This window comes from Teleopsis dalmanni, chromosome 2 (assembly GCF_002237135.1).
Source record: "Teleopsis dalmanni isolate 2A chromosome 2, ASM223713v2, whole genome shotgun sequence".
In the NCBI taxonomy this organism is placed as follows: domain Eukaryota; kingdom Metazoa; phylum Arthropoda; class Insecta; order Diptera; family Diopsidae; genus Teleopsis; species Teleopsis dalmanni.
This window is the reverse complement of record NC_051847.1, coordinates 156,058,472-156,070,830: the sequence shown is the minus strand read 5'-3', so window position 1 is coordinate 156,070,830 and position 12,359 is coordinate 156,058,472. Positions and strand designations below refer to the sequence as shown.

General features: G+C 29.8%; 2 protein-coding genes across 2 annotated transcripts in view; one reads left to right on the top strand and one right to left on the bottom strand.

Moving 5' to 3' along the window:
- Window positions 1–12,359, top strand: part of LOC119676000 (zwei Ig domain protein zig-8) — a 336,138-nt gene that overhangs the window by 283,024 nt on the left and 40,755 nt on the right. The gene's annotated exons all lie outside the window — the stretch shown is intronic.
- On the bottom strand, window positions 855–11,994 carry LOC119682089 (C2 domain-containing protein 5-like). Its single transcript, XM_038095438.1, has 11 exons — window positions 11,759–11,994; window positions 11,308–11,609; window positions 11,083–11,243; window positions 10,819–11,000; window positions 9,431–10,529; window positions 8,342–9,299; window positions 4,730–5,063; window positions 4,212–4,636; window positions 3,452–4,151; window positions 3,227–3,314; window positions 855–911 (listed from the first exon to the last, which is right to left on the bottom strand). The coding sequence occupies exons 1-11, from the start codon at window positions 11,920–11,922 to the stop codon at window positions 855–857; spliced, it is 4,470 nt and encodes a 1,489-aa protein (XP_037951366.1). The 5' UTR covers window positions 11,923–11,994.

Below are 12,359 nucleotides of genomic sequence, written 5' to 3'. Positions count from 1 at the left end.
TTATTTCAATAACTTGTTCTAATGGCTTTAACGTTTTAAATAATTTTTTTGTGACTTTAAAGATTGATATTTTTAATATTTTAATATTTTCAATGGTTTTATAATTCATTTTAATGTTCATTTTGAGAATTTATTAATTTTGAATTGATTTATTTATTTATTAATTATTTATTTATTTAATTGATGTATTTAACAATTATTATTCTGGACTACACTGACAAAAATTTCATTCCATTCTGATGAGTCCGGTTGGTCACCGGACGAAACGCGTCAATGGAAACCATTGACTTTAGGTTACTTTGTTGGTTTATACCAATATATAGGATATCCTAATTTTATGACTAATTTTGAACGAACAATTAGATATGGACGAGGACATAGGTTTTTTAAACATATATAGTTTATATTTTACATATTTTTGCAATATTTTTTACAATTTTATATATATTTTTGCAATGTTTATATATTTTTTTGCAATTTTTTTGCATAATTTTTACAGGTTTTTTCACAATTTTATAGGTTTTATACAATTGTGTATAATTTTGTGTGTACTTTGTACAGATTTTGTATGTGTAGAAAGGGATTTTGAAGATGATGGTTTGGTGTTTTAGACAAAGAGGCTTATGCAAGTGTACATGGTTGAGTCAATTTAAAAAATAAAAATCTAATGTATCCTTAATTAAAATAATAATAATATACATATATATAAAAATTAAAAATCCATCAAAAGTTAGCTGTTGATAGGTTAAGTATTATAAATGCAACATTGTTGCACCAGGAACAGTGAATAACTGTTACCTGAAGACGTTTGTTTAGGCTTGTCATGATGAGAAGGGCTTGGGTGGATTCCTGGGTCAATCTCGTGAAGTCATGAGAAGTTTAAATGAATGTAAAGGTGACAATGCAAGCACCTAAACACAAAAAATTTTACATTGTATATTATACATTGCGACCGAAAAGCTTTCGGAAATTCTCATTTAAAATTCGCGCGCTGTATATTTTTCGATATTTTAAGTTTATGTAGTTTGGCAGCACTGTCCTTAATTACTATGCAAAAAATGAGCGCGATCTGTCAGACAGTTCGTTTACGGCAGCTGTTGAAACCAGTTCACCTCAGTAGTGCGTTGCGAAAAAAACAATGGAAAAAAATATTGAACAAAGAGTTTGCATCAAATTTTGTTTTTCGAACGAAATTTCGTGTGCAGAATCGTTGCGAATGCTACAAAAGGCTTATGGGGAATCAGTTTTATCGAAAACTCAAGTTTATGAGTGGTACAAAGCCTTTCAGGACTGTCGTACGACCGTCGAAGACATGCCGCGTTCTGGACGACCTTCGACCTCTACCACCGACGAAAACATTGAAAAGGCAAAGGAAATCGTGTTCAAAAATCCTCATGTGAGTGTTAGAGAGATAGCACGAGAGCTAGGCATCGGTCGTGAGATGGCTCGTTTGATTTTGGTGGACAATTTGTGTATGCGACGTGTCAACGCCCGGCTTGTTCCGATTCACCTCAATTTGTTCAACATTATCAACGATTTTAAGGCCAAACATTCAATAAATACCATCGAACAGCCACCGTATTCACCTGATCTTGCACCGTGTGACTTTTTCCTGTTTCCCAACCTCAAATTACCACTCAGAGGAACGCGTTTTGAATCCATAGAAGACGTAAAACAGAATTCGCAGAGGGAACTCAAAGCCATACCGGAAAGCGCCTATAAAAAATGTTTTGGATGATTGGAAGAAACGTTGGCATTTGTGTATCGCTTCTAATGGAGGCATATTTTTGAAGGAGATAAAATAAATATTGATGAAGATTAAGAATTTTGCGTTTTATTTAAAACTTTTCGGAAACTTTTCGGTCACAATGTATATCGTAATTTATTTTTGTAATTTTTTAATGTTAATTATTAATATTAATAATTATTATATATTATTATTATAATTATTATATATTATTATTATAATTATTATGTTATTATTATGTTATTATAATTATTTTGATTCAAATTTATTATGAGTATTTATAATTTTGACTATTTGTGTGTTGAAGTTTATAATTATTTGAAATTCAATCATACATAATTAAATATTTTTGAATATTATTTAATTAAATTAAATTACTTTAGATTTCAGTAACTTATAATGCAATGATTAATATGTGTTTTTGTAATTAATTTATAACTTGTTAATTTTTTAATTAAATTTAAAATAAATTATTTATTTATAAATATAATGGATATTTATAATAGTTGAAATTTTTATTAATCTATTCTTAGTGTTATTTACTATTACTATTAGTATTATTTAACTATTAAAATAATATTAAATAAATATTATTAGTCGTTAAATAAACACAACACTTCATTATTGATTTAAAAAAATTTTAGTCTTAAATGATGTTATATTTTATGTTATTTTCTATTTCTGTTATATTTATTTATAATGTTTATGTATGTAAAACACATATGATCAACTGTTTTAATTATTATATAGAAAATATTTTTTAGTTGTTAATGATATATTTACTTTGATTATTTCTAATTAACTAACCACACTTGAATTTAATTTTGTCTATTTAATTATTCGTAAATAATTTTTTTAAATTGCAAGTACAAAGGGTTGAACTTGTACCCTATCAAATTTGAAGCTAAGAGTCAGTGATCTACCATATGTAGCCAAGTTACCTATAACCATGCTTATTTGTATTGTTCTAGCTTGGCGTTTTGTTAATTTGCTATGAATAGTCATTAACAAATTTATTAACAAATATAACAAAGAAACTATAAACCAGATATAGAATAATTAAATTAATAAATTATTAATTTATTATTGTTAAATTTCAATATCATATTTTTTTGTTAGAATGTGGTTTCTTTCCTTGTAATTAATTAAAAAAGTCAAATTAAATTTATTTATTATTTAAAAATATGTTAGTATTATTTGTATTAATATTAAAAACTCTCATTTATGAATCATTTTTATATCTTTTCAATTATAACATTTCTTATAACATTTCTAACTACAGTTTATTTATTATATTTATAACGTCATTATGATTAAAGTTTAACTTTTATAATAAACAGTAAAGCATTTTTAATATTAAGTTTTATTTTTAATTGTATATTTTTTATTTATAGTTGCTATTAAATTACATTTTCAATTTAAATATTATTATGAAATTTTCGTTTTTTGTACCATTTTAAAATATAAAAAAATACATACACTTTCTGGAAGATCCAGTCTAAATCGTAGATCGCAAATAGCACACGGTATCATGGTACGCAATTTAAAGTATATTGTCTGCAACAACCTGAAACACAAAGATAATATTCTTCAGTAATATAAAGAGAGCGTTAGTAATTATATTAATGGATAAGTTAAATCAAGAAAGGTACAAAGAAAGGTATTCAATTTAGGTTGATGGTGAGAAATCATTAAGTTACTCACCGTTGAAATTGTTTTGGAAAACCATTGATATATTGTCCAACATCTAATTTGGCACGCCATACTTGTGTAAACATTTGTAAATTTTTAACTGCCTCCATATCAACCATTCCTGGCACACTCTGTGTATTAACCACATGAAATCCTTCTGGCGGATATGGCTCCATAAGAAGCGAAATAATTTCTAAGTCTTCTATATCATCAACTTCTAATACACAAGTATCTTTATTTCCACAATTCAAATCAATTTCAATAACTTCATCATCTGATTCATCCGTATCTGATTGCTTATCAGGTAAATTGTTCAGTGTACCGGCAGTTAAATCAGGATCCATTGATTTTAACTGATATATTTCCTGATTGCGTTCAAAAGTCTCCTGTAGTTTTTTTTGAAGTTCATTCAATTTCTGTTTATCGGTCCAAGAGTTTCCTGCAACTATTTTAGGTACTTGTGGTATTGGAAGTGCACTAAGAAACAAAGCAGTTCCGGTAGCAATTAATGCTATCATACGTTCACCAATTGATACTTGTGCTTTTAAACCAAATATAGCGTTCATTCCTTTCGCTTTTAGTTTATTAATGAGCACACGATGCAATTCATATTCCAAAAATGGTAAACCATCCGAAATTTCTTTGGCATTCAATTCAGAACGTAAATCCTTTTTAGCACGCACTACCTGTGCTTGTATGAAACAACCACGACCTATTTATTTAATATATTAATTATTTGAAAAATAACCAAGAGAATCAAATGTTTACTTACCTGTAACTTGTAAATATTCTGGCACTTCAAGTGTTGATAGTAACACATCTGGTACACGTCCTTTGCGACAAATGGCACATTTTTTCATTTTGACATTGAATGGCACAGAACCCAAATTGTATGGTACATGACACATTGTACATGAGTTCTTCGATATATTTAATCCAGGCAAACCATATTTTTTACCAGCGGAGTTATTGTTACTACTCTGGGTAGTACCTAAGGAAGACGAAACTGAATCCTTATGGCTTATTTCATTGGTTCCGGAATCTTTTGAATCTGATCTTTGTGTGTCCCGTTCTTCAAGTGATGCTGACATCGTAGTTTTCGTTACGGCAAAAATATCTGTTTGGGACACAGAACGATTATATGCCATGTTTATAACAGCCGCAGTACCAGTTGCGGATAATACACAAACATCATCTCTAAAAGAAAGATTGTATTCAGTTAGTGACACTTATTTTAAGAAATCTAATTTAAATCAAATGGATTTGGGTAATTTGTAGATATATACTTACGATATTGTCGTTGATTCTGAATATCCTAAAACAACATTACAGCAGAGTGCGCGAGCATGTGAACGCACTTCCATGCGAAGTTCTGTCCACCATGAATCTCTGATTTCTGGTTCATCAAGATTGGGCACACGTTCTAAAAGTTTAACGGAACGCGCTGCCACTGTAGCACCTATGTGTAAAATAAATCCAGTTGGATATTTTGTCATGGTCAGGAAGGGATATTCCAGCATATCTACGGTATCAGCATTGCTACTCTTGCTTGTTATCGGTTGACTCAAACGCATCATTGCGGTAGCAGCTACCAAACGTTCACTTGCTACACAAATTGAATTCCCTGTCGAAGATCATAAATGGATTATGTATTATAAATATGTTTAGAGGTTGGATAATAAACAGCGATCCATATATGTTTGGGTACATAGAGACATACAATTATACAAATCTTTACCAGAAAATATTTATTTTATAAAATTACAACATTTCATGTTTATTTACAGCTTTCATGCTTAAGACAGAGTATATGTGACATGCTGAATGTTATAATGTTCGAATTTTAGAGATTAATGGTCATAAAGATCTAATCAGAAGGCTAGGGTTTAGAAAGAGAAAAATAGAAGTGATTGCAGTTTCCAATATACTTTTAAGATCATCATCATTTGTTTCGTAATCGCCGAGTTTTGCACCGAGTCCAGTAAGGCAATCTTCATCTTTCATATGAGACTTGGGTTCATCACTTATAACTGAGAGAAAAATTTAAGCACAATAAAGGATCACAACAAATACTTATAAAGATGCTAATAAATATATACATACATAGAAAATAAAATGACATTTAAAGTTTGAAAATTTCCAGATAACACCTAAGATTTGTTTGTAGTGAAAGAAAATTAAAATGTATACGTTAAAAATGTGGATATGTTTCTCGTAAAACACCTATTACAGATAACGTTGATTTGATACGGATATCGGTACTTACTCTTTCGATGGAGCACTATTATCAACGATTACACATTGAAAAGAGAATAACATGTGGAAAGAATAATAGAAGAAGTGTTACAAGAATATATTCCAGAATATTGAATATTTTTTAAATTCAACATTTAATGCATTACAGAATTTATTAAAATTATCTCAAAAATATTCTCAACTATAATTATATACATATATGTAGAACGATAGAATATTTTTCTAAGATAATTAGTAAGAAAAAGTAATCATATTTACTTCATATTCATAATCATATTTATTTATTTAGGTTATCCCAAATATAATTAAACCTTTAAAAACCTTTTCGACATTGAATTTTTTTTGGTAGTCATTAAGCAAACGTAGTGATTAATGTTTTTGATGAAAAAGATTACTCGAAATTACAGAATTTCTACTCTTCAGCGGCTGAAGTCCTTCTTTTATTTTTAAATAATAATTAACTTTAAAAGTGAGTATAGTTAATTTATTTAATTATATATTTTATAATACATTATATAATATAATATATAAATATTATATATTTATATATTATAAAATTACCTATTACATATATGTATATTCAAATTTCCATTTAGTGCATTATGAGCTGAAAAGGTTTAAGCTCCTGAGTAATCTCTAGATGCACATTAATCATATATTAGTATAATGGTTAGGTTCATTATAGATAGGAAATAAAACTTTTTACAAAAATATTTATACGTATAAAAGAAGTATATTTAATATGTATGAAAATATACATATCGTAAAATATATATAAAATACATGTTTTTGTTATATTAATCAACCTCTATAACTATTGTAGGAGCAATTTTGTTGTAGGTTTTATTGTTGTATTTTCCAATACGTATTAATATTAGAACATAAAAATCTTGCCAAAATCTAGCGGCTAAGTATAATGTAAATGACCGCCAAAATTGCAAAAGACTATACTAGTTAAAACACTATACTAATATTTATAGTTAAATATGTTGCAAACTATTTTATATTGGCACTCCATAATATAATTAACCAATTGCATTTCATTTATCTACTTTGACTGTCTAAGCTAAGAGAAATGCATATGCAAAATTTTATCCGATTATCTCAAAATCAAGTAACTAATATGCTTACTAATAGGCAGACTCACAAACATCACTTAATCGATTCGATTCGATTCGAGATCACTTAATCGACATGCTATTCGAGAATACATTTTCAAAGGCAATACAATTTTCGTAAATAGCTTAAGTAAATCACAAACATATTAACGAACTTGATATACTCTAACAAAAATGTTTCACATCTGCTTTGTCATTGTCTAGTTTTAAGTTCTCTATGTACTCTTGATATACTCTAACAAAAATGTTTCACAGCTGCTTTGTCATTATCTAGTTTTAAGTTCTCTATATACTTTATGGTAACACAATAGGCTACTAGCCTACATGTAACTCTACTATAACCACGATCACTTTACCTAACTGATCATACCCTATATTAACAAAGCAATTTAAAGAAATTCAAAAAATTTAGAGAGAGTACAATTATAAAAATTGATATACATTCTGTGTAAAAAGTATCAGGAATTATTTAATATAAACCCAAACAAATCATAAAGCTATCCATTTGTATTCACCTTGAATACAAATGTAATGCCTCATCAAATGTAATACAAAAAATAGCCGGAATTATTAAATACGTCACAAATAAATTACAATTCAAGCCAAATATATTCTGTTGACTTGAATTTAAACCCCATCAATTGCAATACAATTACACCAGTGTTTGACCCCAGTCTTTAAACATTTTTTATAGGTTAATTAAAGTATGGCATTACTTTTAACTACGAAACGTTTTTCTTATAACCATAAGCATAAATAAAGCAAGCTGCTTAAATTACTGACCTATTTCCATAAAATTTTCTTAAATGTTTAATAAAAAAAATTAACCACATTATTCCTATCAAATAGACTAATAGACTATCAAATAGGATTGGGCTTAGGCGTTTATGCACTTTGGCCAGCTTAATCTATTGTGCACCACCGAATAGACTGAAGGTGTGTTTCTAAGGAATTCACCACACTTCAACTTTCTTTTCAATTGTTAAAAAAAAAAATTAAACACATTATTCCTATCAAATAGACTAAAGGTAATGCTTTATGGGTTAGGCTAAGATTAGGGAATTCACCACACTCCAATTTTAAGCAACTTATTAACAACAAAAGTCGTTTTGTTTTTTTGATAGAATAAGGATATTCAGACGTGCTCGGAAAGTTGATAAAATCATTAAGTTTTATGTATATTTGTTTCTGTAAAATTACTATATTACCGTATTACCGAGTTACATCTGAATACACCATATTTTCCAAAATTGTGAAGTATCTCAACTGCAGCTGCTTTAGAATATAGAAACTATGTCAGGAATTAATTAAAATAAAGAAATTTCTACGACTACTTTGTGCGCTTAAGTGAATTTAGTACATTATCTTCTACCGATCCTTCAGAAAACTATTAACTACTAACTTTCTACAGAAAGTTAATATTTTATCTCAACTAAATAACTATATGAAACTAACAAAAGAAAATATATTTAAACGAATATTACAAGGTTTAATATCGTTAACAGAAAATTATGTATAAAAATATTACCTTTAGGTGTAATGCTCAAATCGGAATCGGACGATCGACGGCAAATTTCACCAACATCTCTTGGTATCATTGTGGTGGCTGTGGAAGTCGTTGTGGAAGAAATGCTATCTGACTGTGATGCAACGTTAACACCAGACTTTGTTGGGCTTGTTGATAGTTTTGTGCGACTATCAAGAGTTGGTGGTGCGGTACGCTTTAAATTCGGACTATCTGTAGTTGATGCAGTAATGCCAGTTGTGCTACTAATCTCGCTCAGTGACCTATGATGAGGATGTTTGATGCAAAGTGGCAAAGTAGATGAAGCAAGCAATGGTGAATATTTATTACTATGGTTAGTAGTATTTGTATTAAGATAATGATCATTAGGAGTTAAATTACTAATATGTTTTGATAATTTACAGGCGTTTTGTGGTACTTTTCGTGGGGACAACTTTTTACCAAAATCTAATAAATCAAACGACGCACTACTTAGGGCATGTAGGGAGAAACTCTTTTGTACGTCATTACATTTTAAGTCAGTTGGTGATAATTGTGAATTATCAGATTCAGAGGGAGTTGGCGTTGAGGGACATATTTGTAAAATGGGATATGTGGATTTTGTAGGTGAGACAATATCATTGACATTAGAAAGCAGCGTTTGATTAGCTTTGCATTTGCTATCTTTGTTAGCATTTTGCACATTTTGCACATTTTGCGGCATTGTTGCTAAATATGATAAATTGTTTAATGAACAAGTTTGTAATTTTTTCATTTTTGCCAAGTCAATTGTACTGTCAAAGTCTGTTGATATTTCTGGCTGGGAAGAATAATATGATTTGTGGGCATCTATTTCTGGAGACTTTACCACACAAGGTTTTGATGTTATGGAAGAAGGTTCAAGCTTTGCACTAGCTAAAGCCGAGTTTATGCTTTGATGCTTATTTCTGCGTTTAAGTTTTGATGTCTTGTGTAGGAGCTCCTGAAAATTACAATATCTATAGTAAATGTTCTTACGAATTCTTTTAAAAACATAATGAAATTCTTCTTTAGCAGTTGTGCACTTGTAGAGTTTCATTAAGTTTAGTCACTATAGGTAAGTTGATTTAAAACCTGCAAATTATGTGAAAACGCTTTGAATTCTTTAAACAACTGAAGCTGTTTTATTGCATGCGTTTTATCTTTCTCACTGCCACTCGATTTTGATGGTTTTGTAGACGACTTTGTGTTTGAAAATTGATCATGATTTATTGAATCATTTCTTTGTTGCAAATGTAGACTCTCCACTAAGGGTTTTGATTTCTCTTTATATTTCAAATTTAGATTTCTAAAATTAAATTTCTCATCACAATCCTCAGCTGGTGAATTTAGTTGTAATTCTTGTGTTGACTCCTCTGCTAAAACTGAATACTCATCTGAACTTGAGCTTTCTGTGTCACTTTCCGAAAGAGTTGTTGAGGAACTCATTAGCCCACATTTAGTTTCATTTCCTATTGTTTTAAGATGTGGTGCATGAGCAGTGAATTCACCAAACGGCTGGTGTTTGCTTTCTTCGGCTTTAGCGAGAATTGCTTGACGCAATATGAGTTGTTCTTCACCACAAATATTTGGTGATGAACGCGTATTATCTGTAAATTCAGTTATAACTGCTACTTTTGGTGCTGTAGTGTGTTTGTTACAAGTGAGGCCGTGCTGCATCGCCGAATCATCACTCACAGAACGTACAATTGGATGTGTGGATTTTAGTGATTGTCGCTGTACGGGCTTAAGGGTTGTTGCTTTACTTTTAGCTTTAAAACTTGACTTTCGTACAGTCAGTAAAGAGCTGCGTGCTGAAGCACCTAAGTCATCTTTCATGAAGCCGCCCGTAAATAAACTACTCAGTGAAAGAGAACTACTACTTTGCACTGATTTTGACTCGTTACCGTCGCCAATTTTACGCATCAAGCTGTTGCACTTTTCATTCAAAATGTTACGCGATGAACGCGTTAAACGTTTCATATGATGTTTAAGTTTTTTGGCGGATTTTTCACCTCGTTCATCTTCCTGTCTTATAAGTTCTTGCATAGTTGTGAGATCGGTATCCGAAATAGAATGTGGTAAATTGAGGAAAGTAATAGAACTAGATTTATCTATTTTTATATCCCAATCTACTGAACCGCACAAATTTATATTACCTCCGGTGAGGAATTCTAAATATTTTTGAGTACTCCTTTATTCAAATACGGTTTATATGGAAGGTGTGTATAATGGGCAATAATATAACACAAACAAAACATACAAACGAAGTATTAATATATGTTAAAATTTTACACAACAAATTTACAAGTTTATGAAATTTTTTAGTTTTCGACAGCGCACGATATGGGCAAATAGAAAGTAAAAAGTTTTAGTTATTCAAAAGATTAAAAATCAAGTAAAATATTATTATATATACTTCATTTTTTTTCTAGTTCCTAGACACTATCAGTTTAGCCTGTCATTTTTTTAGTTTTACTTACTCTTCAATGAGCGCATTGTCCGCTGTGTTTGGTTGTATATTTGTATCTTTTATCAAAGTGACAGCAGTGCCAATGCCACGTGCAACCACACCAACATCACCTTCCAAATCGAAGCATTGCGTATAGCCAATAACTGCATTTGCACCCATATTTATGGCCTTAAGACCCATTTTTCTTTGCACCTTAAAAATAACAAAAATAACAAACATAACAAAAATAATGAATATTATTAATTTTTAATTATAATAATTAAGAATAACCTACTTGTCCAGATAATTTGAGAAAAACAACCTGTCGTGCTTCATTAGAAGCTCGTGGTGTACGTATTTTATCTATCCACTGATATTCCGGATCATCGTTTACTACTAACTCTTCAACAAAACCATGTATAATTTGTGCCCGGTAGCCATGTGGAATGCATTGAGCTATGAAGTATTTATATTAATATTGAATTTAATTAAAATTTCATTTATTTTGATTCATGCTTACAGTGATAAAAAGGTATTCCACAAGAGCTTTGACGAAACTTATTTAGATCAGAAAACAAATCCACTTTGACAATAATGTTCACTTCACCACGTATGCCATGCATCGTATCAAAAACTGGTATCCAGCCAGAAAATACTGTTCCCTTACCTTGCGTTGTTTGCCCTGAAGTTTCTAGACAAAGGGGATTCAAACTAATATTCACTTTGCCGATTGCGTCGTTAGCCGAATAAGTGTCATGATCCATTAAACGAATTTGTAAAGGTTCATCTTGTAGTTCTGCGTCATCCACTTCAAATCGAAACCTTAAAAAGTTAGTTGCTTATTATTTAATTTATTACTTTAAATAATGTTTACGAGTTATCTTAAGCAAGTGTCGTTTACTGATATCGCTTTTCCTAATTTTCACTCTTCTACCTGCCTCTGCATTCGCATGTACTTACTGAACACTTACCAGTCTGTATTCCAATGTGGATTTAAAGATTTGCGACAAACATCCGTTTTTTGTGTTATTGTTCCTAATTTAATCTCGACATATGCATCTGTCGTATCACTGCTTCTGTCCATTATTGGTAAATTTCTACCAGCTTTAATTTTAACACCAACCTTGCCTGGCATTTTGCTATATACTATTTAATACTATTTATTAAACAAATTTCATATATTTTTTGCGCTATGAAGTGTGTTTATTTCTTTTATTTTTAATTTTAACAATTTAAGAATTTCTATTACATTTATACAGTGTTATTAAAATTTTCTTATTGCTATTAAAAACTACTTATCCTACTACACAAATTATTTATAGAACATATGACGTAGATAAACATTATCTGACGGTTATGTCGCCAAATTCAACATTGTCGTAATTAATTGAGTATCAATTTAAATTCAGTACCACACCATTTTTATTTTATATAGCAAATAATACGATATAGCATTTTTCTCTCTTAAAATCCATATATATATATAAATTCTTTACAATTTTTATGAACTAATAAAACTGAGGTTTATCTCGATACTTAATTTAAAATATCACAAGTAATGTTTATCATGTC

Coding starts and splice junctions, on each gene's coding strand:
- LOC119682089 (XM_038095438.1), bottom strand. CDS start 11,922: ATGCCAGGCAAGGTTGGTGTTAAAATTAAAGCTGGTAGAAATTTACCA. Junction 9,300..9,430: donor CGTTTTCACATAATTTGCAG/GTTTTAAATCAA, acceptor TGTAATTTTCAG/GAGCTCCTACACAAGACATC. Junction 5,064..8,341: donor TTTGAGCATTACACCTAAAG/GTAATATTTTTA, acceptor GATCTTCGACAG/GGAATTCAATTTGTGTAGCA.